The sequence below is a fragment of the Dipodomys spectabilis genome, unplaced genomic scaffold (genome assembly GCF_019054845.1).
Source record: "Dipodomys spectabilis isolate Male_0828 unplaced genomic scaffold, ASM1905484v1 ptg000115l, whole genome shotgun sequence".
Lineage (NCBI taxonomy): Eukaryota > Metazoa > Chordata > Mammalia > Rodentia > Heteromyidae > Dipodomys > Dipodomys spectabilis.
The window spans coordinates 2,314,555-2,335,225 of NW_024870792.1; the positions used below are offsets into that span (position 1 = coordinate 2,314,555).

The window sequence follows — 20,671 nt, forward strand, 5'->3', positions numbered from 1 at the left end:
AGTATATTCTCCATGGAATCATAGGGGTGTGTGTGTGTGTGTGTGTGTGTGTGTGTGTGTGTGTGTGTGTGTGTGTGTGTGTGTGTGTGTGTGTGTGTATGTGTATGTGTGTGTCCTAGAGCCAGATGTATAGCTCAGTGGTCGAGAGGTTGGTCCACCTGTTCAAGGGCCTGAGTTCTGTTCCCAGGGAAGGGAACATCTGAGTAGGAAGTTGCACATGACAAGCCAGCAGTTCATCCATCCCGTCCGGATTCTTCCCACACTGCCTTCAGCCAGTGCCTCAGGACACCATTCCCTAAAGAGGACATCAGCTTCAAAAATCCGGAAGCGATGTTGAGGATTCCAGAAACTTCTGCTTAGACATAGCAGGCTGAACTATGTCCACTTGGGGAGTAGCTCGGGGGTTTTGTTTTTAATTTTATTTTATTGTGGGTTTTCAGTTACATGAGTAAGGCAATGAGTCCATTTCTTCTCGAGCATTGCTACCCCCCTCCTTTGTTTTTCTCCTGCCATCCCTTCCCTACCCCACCTCTCCACTCCCCGACCCCAGAAGTTCGGGTTTGAAGGGAGAAAGTCTCAAGTGGGTACCGAAGTTTGGTCGGGGAGGCGTTTGGATTTACTGTCCCCACTGTCGTCCGTGCAGTCTCACCGCTGGAGGTGGGATGGGGTGCGCTGGGTTGCCCGCTCTGGGCTCGGCCCTCTGAACGGACCCACCGGATGCCTTCTCAGCAGAGCGCCCACCTGTGTTCCCAGCCCGCAGCCGCGGGTCCAGCGGCCAGGGCCACACCCGCTCCCCGCTGGGCTCGGCCCTGCAGCGCCGCGCCACGCCCCTCCCGTCACGTGACAGCCCCACCCTCCTGGCGTGTTACGATTGGCTCCCCCCGACGGAGGGGGCGGGCTCTCGCGCCCTGCACCGCCTCCGTCGCTGCTGCAGTTTTCAAACCTCAACTATAAAGTTTGGAGTCGCCGTCTCCGCGCGGGTCGCCGAGAGCCGCCGCGCAGGTGGCCGAGTCACGGCTACCGGCCCTTGTCCGTGCCAAGCCCGGGGCTCCGCAACGCCTCGCCTGGCCAGAGCTGGAGACCGCGTCCCGTGGCGGGCACCCGAGCGGAGCGGGACCGAGCCCCTGGGCGGGGGCCGCGGCGCGGGGACCTGCGCGGCCGGAGCGGTCAGTGTCCGGCGCCGGCGGGGGCGGGCGGGGGGCTGGGGGCTGACGCCGAACCCCTGACCGCGGGCGAGTGGGCGGGCGGGGGGGCTCTGCCGGAGGGGTCGGCGCGGGGCGGCCGGCCCGGCGGAGCTGGGCTGGGGCCCCGGCCCGCTCCGGTGTCCGTCCCGCTGTCCGGCTTGCAGGTGGCGGGCGCGCCGTCCCTGGAGCTTGTGTGCGAGTCCCGGCCTGCCGGTGCCCGCGGCCGGCCCCGCCGCCCCGGCTCCGCGCCCGCGCCCGGGCCCCTTCCCGCGGCCCCTCGCGCCTCCCCCGCCCCGGCTGCCCTCTCCCGCTCCCCGCGGGCTGGGGCCGCAGGGCTGGCTCACGTCGGGATCCGCCGCGGTGGCGTCCTGTCTGTCCGCAGCTGCCTTTCTTAGGGGCAGAGTTTGTGGGGTTCCCCTCCCCTCCCTCTTCTTCTCTCCTTCCTCCCTCCCTCCCTCTCTGTCTCTCTCTCTGCCTGTCTCTGTCTGTCTGTCTCTCAGTCTCTGTCTCTCTCCTCTCTCCCCTCCCTCCCTCCCTCCCTCTCTCTTTCCCTCCCTCCCTCCCTCCCTCCCTCCCTCCCTCCCTCCCTCCCTCCCTCTCTCTCTCTCTCTCTCTCTCTCTCTCTCTCTCTCTCTCTCTCTCTCTCTCTCCTCTATGGCTGTGGTTTTGACATTTACCAGGTTCCTTGTTTTATCCTAAGGGGAAGTGCTTCATTTGCATTCCCTCTGAGGGATAGGGGAGCAGAGACAAAGTTGAAAGAAACTTTTTAAGGCCAGCTAGTAGGTGCTGTGAGTTTTTCCTGTCTGTGTGTTGGGACGAGAGGCACTCTGACATCAGTTTATAAATTGAAATTAAGAAAAAAATACTTAAAAACCAGTTATAATAATCAAGTTTCAATAATATTTAATTAGCACATTTGGTCTGTGTATCACGTCCAATGGTTGCTTGGCAGATGTAATGTTTACACGTGTGGTAATACTGATATGTTGAGCCATGCAGGAATGTCTGATATGGTATGGCCCTTTAAGTTTTCTTGTCTGTGCCAAATATGTGCCTGAGACAGCAAGATCTGTAGACATGACTGGGCATCTTGAACCAACTGGAATCTTGAACCAAAAGCACAGTTTTATTACAGGGATAAATAAACCTGCATTCTCATAGGTACAACCTTCTACCATTCTATAGCAAACTGTCTCCAGGTAGCTTTCAACACTTCTAAACTTGGCGTAGCACACACCTTTGTAATCCTGGCCCTTTGGGAAGCAGAGGCCAGAGGATGGAGGCCAAATAAGACTACATGAGTTGGGAGGCCAGACTGGGTTACACAGTCGGACCCTGTCTTGCAATCAAACAAAGCAAAGCAAAAACAGAACAACTGTGAAATGTTTACTTTATAAGCATTAAACCACATAGCTATAAAAATTGTAATTAGGAAAAAGCTAGTCTATAGAAACGGTGCCTAAACTTTTAAACAGCTGTTTTCTCCCCCAGTCTTCTTTCTCCTCTGAATGATTACTCAATTTTCAGATACTTTTCTAAAAGTGTAATAATTGCTTTAGTTTTGAGATACACAATTTAGATCATTTTATAGAATGGTTCTACAATGGAAATAAAGTATACTTATGTGGTAATATGTTTAAATCCCAAAAGTAAAATTTCTGTATTAATTTGAAAATAATTATGGGTGGATAAAATGATTGCCGTTTCTGTTGGGATCACTGAACAAGAAATTACAATTTAGTTAGATAGAATCCCATTTTTAGAAAAATGGATATTAGACTAACAGCTTCCTGTGTCAGTGTATGACTAACAAATCTGCGGAAGATACAGGCATCTTATAGCAGGCAGACGCGTCTAATCAAATTTATTTTTAAGCTTTCATTTATTTATTTTTAAGCCTTTGTTTTGACACTGTCTGGTAATTATGAAGGGCTATTTCCTTATTAAAATTAGCTCTGTTTAGAGATTCAACTTAAAACTCAGAAATCAAGAAAACCAACTCCTACTTCATTTACTTAGTCTTTAAATTGTTCTATAATTGCCTGTATGGTATATTACAGTTTGTATTCCCATTCTGCAATGCTGAGCATTGAACCCCAGGCCTCTTGTGTGCCCGATAAACACTGAGCCACATCTCAGCTTCCTCTCACCACTTTTAAAAGATTTTGATTTTTTTTCCCTAAAGAATTTTTTTTTGTTGGTGATGGGGCCTGAAGTCTGGGCTTGGGTGCTGTTCCTGCACTCTTCAGCTCAAGGCTAGTGCTCTACCACTTGAGCCACAGAGCCACTTCCGGTTTTCTGGTGGTTTATTGGAGATAAGAGTCTCACTGACTTTTCTGCCCAGGCTGTCTTTGAACCGTGATCCTCAGTCTCCTGAGTAGCTAGGATTACAGGCATAAGCGACCAATGCCCGGCTAGCCTAAAGAATTATTTTGCAGTCTGTGTACTTGTGTCAGGACATCGCCATTTAGATGCTCCCTTTTCACTTGGGCAAACTTCATATGTATTCATTTGCTTTCTTTTTCCATAATATTGATGAAACATTCACTGATTTTATTAGTAAGTAGATTATATTCTATAAGAAGATATCAAAGAATATATTTTGAACTGTGTTCAAGCCTCATCTTCAAAGGGGAAAAATGCTCTTATAAATTACGGTAGAAGCTCATCTTTTTATATATACATGTTGTATTGTTGCAAGTTTCAATACTTTGTTAAATCTTTGATTTTTCTTTGTCCCAAAACATTTTATGGAAACCTCATTGCCATTCAACATGTAAATGAGTAAATTTCTTTTAATATTTATATGCAACATGTTTTGATTCAGCCCTTTCCCTTTGCAGCTACTCCAAAAGAGGTCGCAGTTAGGCTCTCAACATTGGAAAAAGACTGAGATGGTTGTTTCCTCTGTAATAATCCTTAAAGGATCAGATTCCATTTTGCATTGTAATAATACTGAATAAATACTACTTCAGTGGTGCTGTTAAGTAAACAGTAATTTATATTACAACAGAAACCTTATTTTGCACCTGATGAATGACAAGCACTGAGTTTTGGCCCACCACGTTTTTTGTTTTTCCAACTTCTTTTTGTCTTAGTTAACAATTATGGGATTTAATTCTGAAGAGACAGCATCAGGTCTCAATGTCTTGGCCCACAGTTAGGTCGTAGTTTGTTATCTGGGACTTCAGCCCTTGGATAGTATAAGGGGGTTTTTGTTGGTTTTTTGGGGGGTCTGGTCGTGGGGCCTGAACTCTGGGCTTGGGTACTGTCCCTCAGCTCAAGGCTAGCACTCTACCACTTGAGCCACAGCACCACTTCCAGCTTTTTTCTTTTTGCTTATGTGGTGCTGAAGAATCGAACCCAGGGCCTCAGGCATGCAAGGCAAGCGCTCTACCACTGAGCCACCTTCCCAGCCCCTTGGATAGCATAAGGTTGGGTTAGAGTTAGTCTAGCTGAGTCCCTTTTATGATTTTAAGGGGATTAAATTGTTGAATTCTGATTCATGTTCAGTATTTAAAAACAAACAACATAAACTTGTTAGTAAAATATGTAGAAGAACTACAACCCCTTTGTTGAAACAGAATCTGCTTCAGTATCCCTTATTCTTACATATTCTTCCAATCCATGGCTAATTAAAAATGGATCCTTCTGCCCCAGCAGCAGAAAGATTTTCTCTACTTTTAGGGATGCTATATAAGGAGATTTCCACTTCTTCCGTTTCTTAAGGATACTTGGTGTCTATAAAAGTGCCTAGGTAGATAAAAATTGCTTCCCTTTAATCATTACTTTTCAAACTTGTTCCACGAAGATCTGTATTTAGATTTCCTCATTAAGATAGTTCTTCAAATCCTGATGCCCTTAGTTGAAGTGGATATTTATGTGAAAACAGTCACTTAGTGTGGAAAAATTGCAAACACAAATTAAATGGTCCATTGGCCTTACATTACAATAAATGATAAAAATATTTTTTGTGTTTGCCAATCTTGAGGCTTGAACTCAGGGCCTGGGCACTGCCCCTACCACCTGCTCTACCACCTCAGCTCCACTCCTGGCTTTTTGGAGCCTAATTGTCGATTAGAGTCTCAAAGACTTTCCTGCTCAGGCTGTCTTTGAATCACAATTCTCAGATCTCACCCTCCTGAGTAGTTAGGGTTATAGGTGTGTATCACTGGCACTTCTTGGCCACATGCTTTTAAACTGAATTTCTTTCTTTCTTTCTTTCTTTCTTTCTTTCTTTCTTTCTTTCTTTCTTTCTTTCTTTCTTTCTTTCTTTCTTTCTTTCTTTCTTTCTTTCCTTCCTTCCCTCCCTCCCTCCCTCCCTCCCTCCCTTCCTCCCTTCCTCCCTTCCTTTCTGATCAGTCGTGAGGCTTGAACTCTGGGCTTGGGCGCTGTCCCTCAGCTCTTCAGCTCGAGGCGAGCGCTCTACCACTTGAGCCACAGGCCACTTCCGGTTTTCTAGTGGTTTATTGGAGATAAGAGTCTCACAGCTTTTCCTGCCCAGGCTGGCTTTGAACTGTGATCCTCAGATCTCAGCCTCCTGAGTAGCTAGGATTACAGGCATAAGCCACCAGCGCCGGGCTAAACTAAATTTCTTTAAGTACTTTTGAAGTAATTTTTTTTTTTTTTGGGTTCCTGTGGTAGGGCCTGAACTCTGGGCCTGGATGCCGTCCCTCAGCAATTCAGCTCAAGGCTAGCACTCCACCACTTTGAGCCACAGCGCCACTTCCAGCTTTTCTCTTTTTGCATAGGTGGTACTGAGGAATCGAACCCAGGGCCTCATGCATGCAAGGCAAGCGCTCTACCACTGAGCCACCTTCCCAGCCCTGAAGTAATTTTTAATGCTTCTTTCTTTAGCTAAATACTAAATTAAGCAGACTAGCTGAAGAAGAAGCTCAAGTGTTGTAATTTCAAGATAGATCTCAAGTTATGCAGACCCGGTGAAGATGAGAGATGTAGTTAGAAATTCATTTTGTGTTTTAACCATTCATGCAATTCTGTTCAACAATCATTTTCTGAATTCCTATCAGTTGCCTGATACCATTCTGGTTGTCAAAGCACAGAAGTAATGGCTTACTCTCCCCTAGACAAGTAGGATCCACTCCTCTGAAGTATAAAGGAGAGATGTTTAAATCAGTGTGTTGATTTTTAGGAAAGGCTTCCTGGAGCATGCAGGAAAAGAACTACTAATTTACAGAGCGGTAATTGAAAGGATGATTGAGACAGAACTATAGGGAAGAGGTGGAGACAAAGAGGCAGGAAGTGAATCTGGAGTGTACTGGCTTTAGGGGCCTCTGTGTGTCAAGTTGATAGGGTTTTAGCTTATAGATGGCTTTGGAGCTAATGAAGGGATCAAAGCAGTTCCATTCTTTAAACATTTTCATTATTGTATGTTGTAATATCAAATTTTGTAAACCTTTATAACTTGGTCACTTTCATATGAATCACTTTGAAAATCAGTGTTTATAAGTGGAGCTGTTTAGTGGGTTATAGGAACTGTTTGTCTTGTTTTAGATCACATCATATTTGCTTTTTACATTTAAGTAAGTCAAAGCCCAGCTCAAACCTCTCTGATCCATATCTGGATTTTTTATTGTAATTATTGTAATGGGAGTTAGTGAAAAAGACTGAAAAGTTTGAGACACCACTATTCCCAGAAGTGACTGAATAATTGAAATCTTAATGCTTGTCTCACCTCTGTACTTCTTGCAGTGTCTAGCACTTGTGTCTATATTTGTATACAAACACAGATTTACTTACTAAGTCCCTTACAATTTGTCTATTGGCATAGCTTAGTAAAATATTATGAAGTGATTTCAAATGGAGTAAGACATATGTCTAATTTAGAATATGTTATAGGTCTATGAATAGTGATAGAAGACAAGAAAAGGCCTGATTGCCTGGTAGAAATGAAAAAACTGGTGAGGGATTTAGAATATATAAGGACAGTCTGAGTGCTGTCTAAAACCTTCTTATATGAAGGGCATGGGATATTTGTGAAGGATCCAGTGGACAGTGCTCTGTAGATACCAAGTTCTCTATAGGAGGAAAAGGAGCAAAGCATCTGGCTTGTGACAGCTGGTTAGGTTCAGTAAAAAGAAAGTTAACTTAAGAAACTGTGTGGATACTTAAGACAGTTTGTGATGTAGGTGTATTAGCATTAAGTATAGGAGCTTAGGGTAGAGTTTTCAGAGAATGAGTTCATTCTTGTTCTGAGAAATGGCTTTTGTTCAAGCATATTCTGAGCCTCAGTGAAATATGTTATGATTCCAAGAAGTGATCTTTGTATTTGCATTGAAAAATGGTGTTTACCCAACATCGATTTCAACTATATCTATCATCTACAAATACCTATTTGTCCATTATAGTGACCAGCAGTACATGAGAAAGGTAGAGAATTTGTGAGGTAAAACATTAATCACATGCCAATGTCTATTGTTTAGAGAATAGATTGGAGAGAGATAAGATTAATAAACAAGGCTCAGTTTAAATTATCATTATCCATTTTAATTCCACTTTAAAATGAAATACGTAAGTTCTTTTTCCCCCTAATATAACTAAATAATACCAACCATCTAAAAAAACCAACCATCATTTTCACCAGTAAATTTGGATATCACATTTTGGATTCTTTTAATGGGTCCCAGGATAAGTCTGGATTCTTATAAGAATACCCATGATAAGGGTATATGTCTTAAGATTAATGATTGTTATTCATCATAGGATTTTAATTGTAAGTTGAAAATTTGCTAAGTATATTTCCTATTATACTAAAAACAATTAATATCTCTAAATGCTCTGTAAGCATATACTCTAAATTCTTACATGGTTCTCTACATAAGAACCAATGTAGATTTTGGATAATGAGCACCATCATCTACATGTAAATGCAGAGAAAATGTTGAGTCCTTTGAAACCTTACAGATGCCTGTTCTTGAGCTTCAGGCTAAGTAAACCCTTGTCATGTAAGGTGATCCCTTTTGTTGTTGAGTATGGATAAGGATCTGAATTTGCTTGGTCTTAATATTCATAGCTGTCTTTTTTTCATAAGGAAGAATTTATCAGAAATTATTGGAATAAGTATTCACATCCTTTTGGTTTTAAAAATATTCAGTCACATTATATAATAAGACGTCACAACCATTTTTATTTTTGTCCAAGATCATTTGTTTTTTAGATAACTTAAACATACGAAATTATAAATACTACCCATAATCTCATAATCTCATCAGATAATTACTGTAATACTTTGTCTTAGTTTTCCAGTCTTTCATTTTACTCACAGACTTATCATACCATGTATAATATTTTGTGTCTTTATATTTGTCTCATACTAAGTTAAAAACCATCTCTGAAAGGATGGTTATTGAATATATTCAATTATATTTGTAAGTATTTGACTGTTTCCTTACTGTTGGATTTTGCAGCTTATCAATTCAAGTTTTTGAAGTTTTCTTTTTACTGTTATAAATTAAATCATACTTAATTAAACAAAAGTCTTTTACTACATGAAAAAGACTCATATTACTCTTGAAAATTGAGAGCAGAAAATGCTCATTCATAAAATACATACAAGTTCTACCAGAGTTGTTATGAATGGATCACATTGAAATCACATTTATCACCAGGAGATAAATACCCTAGAATGTAGAATGTAGGTGACTGGAGAAAAATCTAGACAAAAGACTACACAGCTGTCTCTGTGATTGAATTTGACATGGTTTTTAAAAAAATCGATAAGTAGTGGTAACAGAGTAGCTCAGTTGTATCAAGATGATGGCCTATCCCTTCTTTACATAGATGTTTATAAGTATGACCATAAGTATATGTATATGTAAGCCTTTTAATTTAAGTATAAACTCTGAAAATCCAAAGGTAGTATAGAAAAAGAAAACAGAAACAAACTGATTGACCATAGAAATTGTCCCACAATCATTTTTCTTCAGGAAAATAAAATACTGCCACTTCAGAAGAAGCTAAATGTCATCAGAACTAAGATTTTTTTTTTTTAAGTCAAAACAAAACAGAAGAGTTCTATGAGTTTGGACTAACTTGAGGTGGAGTTGTATTTATAGACATACTACAGCTACTCAACAATGGCAGGGTATTACATAAAGAGTATATATATAGATATAGATAGATATATATATTTTAAAGGAACAGTCATGATGTGCCATTCTGACTAGCACCTTATAATTACTATTTTACAAGAACTTGTCATTTTTTGATGTTTACTTTTTAGTGATCTACAAGATGAGTTCTGTTTTATCCATTATTCAGAGGCAGTAGAATTGAAACTTTCCTCACTAGTAAGTAGGGAACTGTAAAATAAACCACAGTTAAAGTCCCATTTTGCCTTCTAAACACCAGAATAGACAGAATGTATTGTCAAGGTAGTGATAAATCCTTTTCTCCAGTGCCTGTGGAACTATCATCTACAAAAGAAAAAGGGCCATGTATGTCCTGTTGTATTTAATTTCAATGAAATGTGGTCAAGGAATAAGGTAGGGAAGAATGGGTGTTATTTATATTCATATCTTTTCATATACATTTGAATTATTTGATGTTTTTTTCATAAGTAGCACACACTAGATGACTTAAACAGAAATTCATTTTCTGGATCAACTGGTCAACAGTGTTAGTTTCTTCTGAGGCTTTTCTCCTTGGCTTGTAGAAGGCTATCTTCGGTGTTTTAACGTAAACCTTTTGTGAGTTTTTGTCCTAATGTCTGTCTGTCTGTCTCCCTTCCCATCTCCCTCTCCCTCTCCCTCTCCCTCTCCCTCTTTCTCTTTCTCCTTCTCTTTCTCCTTCCCCCTCCCTCATCTCTCTCTCCCCTTTCCCCTTCTCTCCCCCTCTCTCCCTCATCTCTTTTTTCCTCCCTCATTTCTCCCCCTCTCCCCCCTCTTCTCCCCCCTTTCTCCCCCTTTCCCCTGCTCCCTCTCTCCTTCTCTCTCTCCCTCTCTCCTCCCTCCCTCCCTCCCTCCCTCCTCTCTCTCCCCCTCTCCCTCTCTCTCTTTCTACCTCTCTCTCTTGCTTTCTCTCTCTCCTCCCTCTCTCTCCTCTCTCCTCTCTCTCTGTCTCTCTCTCTGTCTCTCTCTCTCTAAGGATGCCAGTTATGTTGGTTAGGATACACCTTAATGATATTTTCACTTAGCCACCACCTTAAAAGACCCTCTCTCTAAACACATTTAAAGCTGGGTTAGGATTTCAGTGTATGGATTTGGGAAACCTGTGGTTCACCTCATGATCTGTGGGTTGTGCTTGGGAACTCATATTGAAATTGAATTCCTTGTGTAAAGAGGGAAAATGGTAGAAGTAGACTACTGGAAAGTGGTTAGGATTAGATAAGCTCATTTGGAGTGGAAACCTCCTTGGGAGCTTTGCAGAAAGACACCTACTTATACAGGCAGATTCTTTGCCTTTTGCCACATGATACTCCACACTGACTCAGGGTTGTACAGGCAGACTGCTGCCACCAGATGAGGCCCCCCCCGGCCTTGAACTTCAGGATAAAGAGCCAAGATAAACCTTTATTTTTTTAAAGCAGTCTGCCTCAGGAATGCCACTGCAGTAACAACAAAAACAAAAGAACTGACCAATACAGCAGGGAAGTTAAAAGAACTTAAGGACTCATTGCTGGTATCGTGACCAGTGGGATCTAGTCCCTAGTATGTTTCAGAACAAATGTTATTTTCAGTATGCAAACTGCTGCTACTGTACTCCTGGGGATGTACTGAAAACTCCTAAGTGTTGTGTTGTTTTGTTTTGTTTTTTTTCTCCATAGACAAAGGAATTTAGAGCAAACAAATTCACTGCCTTGAGAATAAACCAAAAGAGAAAGAATATAAAATTGAAACACTGAACTCTAATCACAATGCCTATTTGTTAAATAAATGGTAGTGTTTGTATACAGGGCAATAAAGAAAAGTAAGTATCAAGCAGGAAATAAAGAGTGGGGAATAGAACCAGGAAAGAACACAACCCAGCAGTTTACCATAGGAGGGAGTTAGTGCTTGATCTTTTATTTGGCACGCAGCAGAAAATCAGAAGTATCTTGAAATATATAGTCTCCTATAATCACATGAATTCGTTAGTATGAAGTAGGCCATTTCATATTATATTGGATGCATAAAATACCACAAAGGTAACAGATTAAATGAACTTCAGATATAGATTAAAATTTAGAATAAGACTTTATATATGATAAGGCACTCATCCAACAAAATGGTGGATTTCACATGGCAGACTTTGTACCTGCCTCTGCCAGAGGAGAGACTCCAAGACTTAGGAGAGTTTCTGAATTTAGTTTTGACAAGATAGTCCATGAAACATGTTTGTTCTTGTAGTCATCCACAGATCAGTAATATAACATACATGTGATTTGTGAACCAAGTTTGGCCATGTAAAATTAAAGTAATAATCATTACCTTGGTATGTTAAATTACCTACTTTTATGAAAACCGTGGCTTTAAAGAATGGGGATTTAAAATAGAACTGATTACTTGCATTATAGTTTCATGACTATTTCTTAAGAAGTTGAAAGGATTTTTACAGTAGTTTTTCTGAAATGAAGTCCTTAGCTTTTTTCAGGTGCTATAAAGATGACACCATTTATATATGCTTCAAGTTTTTCTTCTTTGTGGGTAGAATATACTCTTTAAATCATAAAAAAAAAAAATTTGGATCTATGTCATTGCTATATTTGGAGCTGTAATGCACATCCTGTCTAAGATAGTGTCTTTTTTTTCTTGGTTACATTTAAGTTACATCCTCTCTCCTTTCTTCTTTTAAATAGGTCAAACTAGTGAGTAGAGAAGCATATCTGAGAATCATTCACCATGTTTCGGAGGAGATTTGATTGCCGAAGTAGTTCAGGCCTGCTGACTACGACTCCTCAAACTCCAATGAAAATGGAAAACTTCCATAATTTCTATACAATTACAACTAAAGAGCTTGGAAGGTATGGAGACTGTGATGTGGGTGCTGTTTGAATTCAAATTTGGGGTTTTCACTTTGGACCATTAACAAAGATTAGAAATAAAATTTATCATCTCTGTTCATCTGAGGCTGTGAATAGACGAGAACTTAGTATTGTAGATTCCAAGTCCAACTCTTGACTTCTGCCATATGTTTGACCTCAGTTAGATTACCATGGTGCCTTAGTGCCATACTTTCCTCATATGAAGAAGAGAAGAAAATATTGTATCTATTTTATGTGTTTGTTGTGAGAGTTACAATGCTTCATATTTGTAAAATACTTACTACAGAGTTACAGAAGTTTTTTAAATACATTTTTTAATTGTGCTTGGCTAAAAGAGGCAATAGGGAGATTCCTCATACTGCAAAGACTTGTTCCCTAAGTTAAAAAATAATTAACTTATATCTGATTATTTTAGTTCCCTAGCACAAAGAATGAGCATTCTATAAGTGAAACTTACCCAGAGTCTGCCTGGGCCTGACCACAGTAAGCTTCTTAAGGCCAGGAAGTAGCTAAAGCCTTGAGACCCACGTAGTGTTATTTTAATAGGCATAAAGGTTATAAAAGCCATTCCAATTTATTTATCTGCCCAGTCTTCTTTGTTTTAAAATGTGATTACTGAAGGTGTGGAAGATGGTGGTCAATTTATACCTTCAGCTTGATTGCAGTAATGGAGGCAAATGTTTGTTAAAACGGTGTATTGTTTGTATTGACAGACCACATTTAAACCACTTTTTAGTGCTTATTTTCTCTCTTAAAATGAGAGGCCTAGAATTGAACACATGTGGAGTACGAGGACTCTTACCAAGGAAGCCTGAGGCTCCAGCCAGGACATGTCTACCTGGCTCTCGCTCTGTTCCTCCCTCCCCCTCCGTCTCTCCCCACCTCAGTTTCCATCCAATTTGTGTAATATTTTAGTAGAAACAGAACAAAATGTCAGTTGACCTGTCTTTGTGCTGGATATAGGTTATGTGATCTACTTGCTTTCTTTTAACAGTGAGAAGCTAGACTAAATGTCTCAAAGTTTCCTTTTATTACAAAAATATTTGGAAATTTCCCTGAGCAGTTAATTATATATAAAAAAGCCTGAATAATCCATATAATAAAAATATGCTTTTATTTTCCTAGGCTGCTAATTTGATAGGTAAATTTTCTCTTTATTAAATTAATTTTACAAAATAAGGAAGTATTGCGGGAACTATGATGTCTATGAAGTATTTTGTTTTTCCTCAAAGGTTTTTGGAGAACTTAAACTTTGAGGAGACCATTATCCATAATTCTAAATTTATTTTTACATGCCATCATAAGAAATAACCATAAATTTGAATCAGCATACTTTTTAATAGTTTAGCACAACATCTCATGGTAGAATCTGGTTAGAACAAATTCAGAGTGCTACTATCCCATCTTCTATCTTCATGAGACTTATGTACCATCTTTCTTTGAGTTCTTTCCACGTATTGAGTCATATGGCGAGTATTGATGCATTTGATTTTAGACCTTGATAATTAAAAAAGATTACGACTTTTCATTTGTCAGGAACTAGCTTAAAGTACTTTCCATATTATAACTGGTCTTTGTATGCTACTGTAGTGTATAAATATATAATTCTGCTGTGGAAAACTATGAAATTATCTTTATAAATGAACTGGTTCTAATTCATTAATTTTAAAATGTCAATGTTTAGGAATTATTTCCCTTTAACAATCTAAAAGAAAATTCATAAAAGTTTTGTTTTTTGCTATTCTCAAAAACCTTGCATTGTTCCTATTTTTTAACATGTGGGGTAAGTTTTTTCTACCCCTCCCCCACAGCTGAGGCAAAGTTTCATAGGACTTGTGGTTAAAAGGGTGAGGCAGCTTCAGAAATCAACGTCAGCTTCCTTTGTGGCTTGCCCTTCTCATGCATTCACATTTTATTGTGTGTTCTAGACTGTCAAAAGTAACTAACTGCTAGACCTTGTCACTACTGGGAAATCTAGACAGACTTGCCTCTTTTGGCCATACGCATGAAGTACTTTTGGTAAATGTTGCAAGTTTTCTTGAATGTTTCTGTTAAATTTGGAATAAGAACCTTATATATTGCAGATTCTTTTTGATACTTTCAAGCTACAACTAGCATTTTAGACTAGAAAAATACTTGGAATTTTCCTAAGGCATCTGATAATTATGATAAAAATAGTTTCCTTGTTTCACAATATTTAAATGAATATATGCACAGATACACATATAGGAATCACACACTTTAAAAAGCACAAATACCTTACCACAGGATAAAAAAATAGCATAGTAAATGGTAGTTATTTCAGTTTCTATGAGACATTAGGTAACTAAGTGTGGATTTTATAATTACTAAAGTAATTAGGTCAGATATGTCCCCTACCTTCATGGAGCCTTTACTTAGGGATAAACATTGGCAGATAAATCATTACCAACGTTATTTGGTCACATTTGCCCTAGATTAATGAGAAGTGCTTTTAAAAAGTTTCTCAAGAATACCTGAGACAAGCTGAGCCTGGTGGCTCATGCCTGTAATCCTAGCTACTCAGGAGGCTGAGATCTGAGGATCATGGTTCAAAGCCAACTGGGCAGGAAAGTCCATGAGACACATCTCCAATTAGCCACTATAAAGCCGGAAGTGGTGCTGTGGCTCAAGTGGTAGAGCACTAGCTTTGAGCTCAAGAGCTCAGGACAGAGCTCAGGCCCAGAATTCAAGCTCAACGACCGACAAAAAAAAAAAAAAAAATACCTGAGACAATTAGATATAAGATGTTATTTATTTTTGTTTTTTGTTTTTGGGAGAATTCTAGAAATACTATAGGTATAAACAATTGTAGCAGAACTAAATTGTCATAGTTGATACTGCAAACTATTTTTTCAGATGCAAAATTGTCTTTGCTAACTGGTTTCCTGAATTTTATAAGGTAAATTATTTGTACAATTCCTTTCTGTTTTTTGGCAGAGTTTTGCATCTAAATCTAAGAATTAGTGGAAGTGAATTATGTTTCCTAGCCTAGGGTGGTAGGGTGGAAGGGGAGGAAGTAGTCATTTTAAAAGGAGAAATTATTATGTGATAGAACAGAAAGTTAGAAATTCACATTTCTCTGTTTAATTCTTGGTTTAATTTCATATATGACCTTGATCATCTTCCTACTCAAGGTAACCAATATAAATCAGCAATGATTTTGAATATAAAGTTAAAAAGGTTGGTTAACTTTTTATATGTTTATTGAAATACATCTATCTATATTCCTTTTGCGTACAGTAAGAAAATATTTTATAGTTAAACATTCTCAAATCTTAAAACTGCTTTCAAAGAATCAGGTCCGTATATACCAACTCATGTAATATAGATATATTTTAATGAATGGAGGAGTCAAATTATAGCTGACAAACCCCGCACATTGCTAGCTGTACCTTTTAGCTTGTTTTCCCAGTCACTCTCCTTGGCATGGATTTTGAGAAAATTGGTATAAAGAGTGAAGAGAAGGAATTTTTGTCTTGCTGGCTCTTGGGAATGGCAACTAAAGTACAATAAAATAATTTATTGTTTTACCTTACATATATCTTTTACACCAGAGTGTTAAAAATTGTTTTACTTGTGAAAAAAGTGCTGGTAGAAATATGTTCAAAAGGGAAGTGAGACAAGGGATGTTGGACCAAAGTTAGTTGTTGAAGATTTTTCACTTTTTCCTAATTTGTTGGGACCACAAAAGAGAGTAATTTGAACCTTAGGGTAGAGGTTCTTAATTTTAAATCCTCTAGACTTCAGTTTAGAAGACATGATTGGTTTATAGCTTCAAAATCTGTCAACTCTTTGGGGAATTGACTGTAATGCTTCCTACCTACAGGGGTATATACATTTTATGAATCTGCAAGTCATTCTCTTTTATTAGTTCTCAAAGTAATCTGACTATAAATAGCTTTAAGTTATTGTAGAACTACGTGTTAGGTGATTGTGGGCTCTTTATACACAGTATACCAATGGTAACTAATTTTGGCATGTTCTTACATTTTGGCTAAAGTGTTGAAAACTGCTATTGAAAAGGAATAAACACACTTATTTCTAATATGACAAGTATGACTTTATTGAGTATGTTTGCATCTAACCACTAATTTTCTTAGTTAACTAAGAAATGTCTGAATCAATCCCCTCTGTAGAATACCCATATCTGTTTTAGTTGACTAGTGAGCATTACTAAGGAATACATTGGCAAAACAACTTGAACATTATAATAGGAAAGTTCCAAGCTGACAAAAAGCTATAGTCAAAGGCAGATTATTGCATTAAAATTATATGTTATATATGTTCAATTTTGTATTCATTTCAGTTTCTTATATTTGAAAAAGAGCTATTTTGATTAGAGATTGTATGTGATCCTTGAAGAAGGGTACAGTTTGGGAAATAGAAAACTTAAGTTTGAATCTTTCTCTTGACCGAATTGTGTAGCTTCTGTGGGGTGTGCAAAAACCAGAATAGCACTTCCTACATAAAATCATATGAATCATAATTCATAATCATTTACAACAAGAGTATGAAATAGAGTTAGTATATAAGAGAGATTATCATTTGTAAATATCATGTTAGTAAGAGTAAATTTCATTCTTATCTTGCCACTATAGTTCGACATTTACATTTTATGTGATAGTACTGTAAACTTTACTAAAAATACATATAAGTGATTCTCTTTAAAGAAAATCAGTATTTGGAAGCCGGGCGCTGGTGGCTCACGCCTGTAATCCTAGCTACTCAGGAGGCTGAGATCTGAGGATCGCGGTTCAAAGCCAGCCCGGGCAGGAGAGACCGTGAGACTCCTATCTCCAATAAACCACCAGAAAACCGGAAGTGGCGCTGTAGCTCAAGTGGTAGAGCGCTCGCCTTGAGCTGAAGAGCTGAGGGACAGCGCCCAGGCCCAGAGTTCAAGCCCCCATGACCGACAAAAAAAAAAAAAAAAGAAAATCAGTATTTGGCATCAGTATTTGAAAGAAATGATTTAAGTTGGGGATGTAATAGTACCTGTAATATTCTAATGTTCTTTATGGAAAAGTTAAAACTTTCCTTTTTTCTCCCCCAGGGGAAAATTTGCCGTGGTTAGACAGTGTATATCAAAATCTACTGGCCAAGAATATGCTGCAAAATTTCTAAAAAAGAGAAGAAGAGGTCAAGATTGTCGAGCAGAGATTCTGCATGAGATCGCTGTGCTGGAATTGGCAAAGTCTTGTCCTCATGTGATTAATCTTCATGAGGTCTATGAAAATACAAGCGATATCATTTTGATACTGGAATAGTAAGTACATACACCCATATGCTTGTTCATTTATTTATATATTGGGATTTTATGGGCACACAACTCCTCTTCTTACACTGGAGAAGCCATTATGAGCACTTTTATGTGTATCATATGATGTTTTCCAAAATAAATTTTAATTGAACAAAAACTTTTAAATTTTCCTTCAATAAGAAGCCTTCATATTCAGAAAGGCTGGATATTGGCTAGAATTGGAGCTGTTTGTTGGCTCATTGTAATAGTAACTTAATTTACTGAATTATTTACAATGTGGTAGATACTGTCGTAAATACTTATAAAAATGATCTACTTTGATCTTTATAACATTTATTGTACTCAATACTTTAAGTGATTCTCTAATGTATTATTACTAGTATATGAACTGTATTTATTCAGGCATCACAGTAGAAATCATAAAGGCATTTTGTCTTGGTTCAGATAGCTGATTAGTGACAGCTAGATTGAAACCCAGGCAGTCTTGATTTCCATAGACAGCACTGTAGGGACCCTGCTGTCCTGGACCTCATTTCCTAAGCACCGGGAAGTGCTTTCCATAATTTTCTCTTTTTATTTGCTATCTTTCAACATGCAATGAAGAACTTAGTTTAAGAGAATCTGAACTTTCATCTGTTCATTTTCTTCTTCTGCATACAAATACCTTAGTAATATTAATGAATATTATCTTATTATTATTGGTGAATTATTATTATTGTTAGTGAATATTGTCTTGAATCTCTCTTCATGAACATGTTTAGACCACTATCAGTATTTGAGTGTTTTTGTTTGGTTAAAATGAAATGAGGGCAAAGAGTAAGGTTGTCACTGTCATCCTGTGCCTCTTGTTCAAGAGAGCCTGAGAAGGGATGTGCTAAGTAAACACTGACATACATATATGTCATGTACAAATATATCACATATATATATATGTAATTACATATAGATGTTTATATACCTATCATATACAGGTAGGAGCCACCACATATATATTATATATGTGTCATATTTTTATTTCAAAGGTAAGGTAGACAATAACATTATTAGATTATAAGATGATTCAATTTTGTTTATTAAGTATGTACTTATTAAATTTTATTAAATATTATTTATTAAGTATGGGTATTGGTACCCAGATTTAAAATCTTTTTGTATGTGTTTTCTTCTTGAAAAATCTCCTTCTCATTCACTTTTTTTCTTTTTTCACACAGACATGCACATAGATAAATATAAAAGCACATACACAAATTTAGATTGCCTTGTGTTTTTCACCAAAGAGGTCTATAAAATTTTTAAATGATGGTTTTTTAGGTACATTTTTTTAAAATTTTGTTTCAGTGCTGCAGGTGGAGAAATTTTCAACTTGTGTTTGCCCGAACTGGCTGAAATGGTCTCTGAAAATGACGTTATCAGACTTATGAAACAAATACTTGAAGGAGTTTATTACCTACATCAGAATAACATTGTACACCTTGATTTAAAGGTAAGGTAGGGTATGATTTAAAACCACATGGCACTGTTGTTCTTTCTCTGCTCTTGGTAGGCACAGTTTTAGGCTAGTATTGATAGACAAGTCACGTCCTCATCATCTGGACTACATTGCTGCACTCTGCCTGCCTGCATGCTACATGGACTGCATTTGTTCTCGGCAGATAGTAGGCTGCATGTGTGAGCTGCTCAGATTAATTGCTGAGCATTTAAAATGAATCATTCTTGTATCATTCTTGAATCCTGTTGTCATTCTACTCTATCTCACTTTTAGCGCAGTGTCTTAGACCTTCTTGTTTTATGAAACTTCTATCTCTGAAATACCTAATTCTTATCTCCATTTCTGATGTTGTGCCATTATTAACCCTTGCTCATTGGCTCCCATTTTTCTTACTCATCTTTCACTTGAGGATGTGGGACCTTTGGTTCCTTCCAGATCATTCTTCCCTGACCATACCCCTACAACTCTGACTTTTCATGCTTTGTCCTTTCTCGTCGTCTTCTTGCCACAGCTACTCAAAGACCTTAAAGTCTGTATTAATCTGCCTCTTACTTTTTTATTTATTTTTTTATTTTTTGCAAATCCTGGGCCTCAAACTCAGGGCCTGGGTGTTTTCTCTGAGCTCTATTTGCTCAAGGCTTTTTCTGAGTAATTTATTGGAGATAAGAGTCTCTCAGACTTTTCTGCCCAGGCTGGCTTCAAACTGCAGTTCTCAGATCTCAGCCTCCTGAGGAACTATGATTATAAGAGTGAGCTTCCAGCACCCAGATTTGCCTCTTATTTTTTGAACATTGAACTTTTCTTTCTGTATATCGTCTGCATCTGTATGATCCTTTGGCTTCCATTCTTATTTTCATAATAAAAATAATAATTCTAAAACTCACTACCTATTCTCAGGCCTGTCTCTTAATTTCTAAATCCTTTTTCTAAATCCAAGTTGGATACCATTTGAATGTCCTGTAAAATCTTTAAAATAAGGGCCAGGCATGGTGGCACATGTCTATAATCCCAGCTACATGAGAAGTGTAGATAGGATCCCAGTCAAACCCCAGACAGAACAAGCCAAAACATTTTCAAATGAAAGAACAAATGTTTTCTGTATTGGACAGAAAAACAATATTTCTCTGTGGAGGAGGAAGAATGATTATTATTTAGCAGCCCTACCATTTGCACTACTGTTAAGATATTCAAACAGAAACCACATGGTAAATACCAAGATAATAGTGCTCTCATCTGCTTTCTTTTGGGTCTTTCTCCTGCCACAGATAAACCAAGTGCATTATACAGCATCACGCAAGACTGGAAGTCAGGGGTATCTTGTAAATGTGATTTTTTAATATAATAAAGCCTGAAGTTGACAGAAGTACTAAAATTACCCCTGCAGTCTCTTCTGTAAGAGTCTCTGTGATTTAATAATAAACACAAGATTTCCCAGAAGTTGGGAGAGACTTTGAGAACAGAATCTCTGCATGTATCTTTGGTTTTGATAGCAGCAAGGAACTTTGTCATACTCCACAGACTACAATAATCAAGCAAAGTCACATAGTCTGAGAGGTGATGGATGGGGAGTCTACCATGCATCTTTTTTTATTTCTTTTTAAAAACTTGTTATTGTAAGGGTGATGTACAGAGGGGTTACAGTTACATAAATCAAATAATGAGTATATTTCTTTTTGAACAGTGTTACTTCTTCCCTCACATTCTCCAGGTTTTTCCCACCTGTCCCCACCCACAAGTTG

General features: G+C 38.5%; 1 protein-coding gene across 1 annotated transcript in view; it reads left to right on the forward strand.

Moving 5' to 3' along the window:
- The first annotated feature begins 946 nt into the window (after positions 1-946).
- Stk17b (serine/threonine kinase 17b) overlaps positions 947-20,671 on the forward strand; it is a 29,861-nt gene continuing 10,136 nt past the window's right edge. Inside the window, exons 1-4 of the mRNA XM_042688230.1 lie at positions 947-1,166; positions 11,980-12,144; positions 17,237-17,449; positions 18,782-18,926. Of these exons, the coding sequence (XP_042544164.1) occupies positions 12,023-12,144; positions 17,237-17,449; positions 18,782-18,926 (480 nt within the window). The 5' untranslated portion in view covers positions 947-1,166; positions 11,980-12,022. The remainder of the gene's footprint in view (positions 1,167-11,979; positions 12,145-17,236; positions 17,450-18,781; positions 18,927-20,671) is intronic.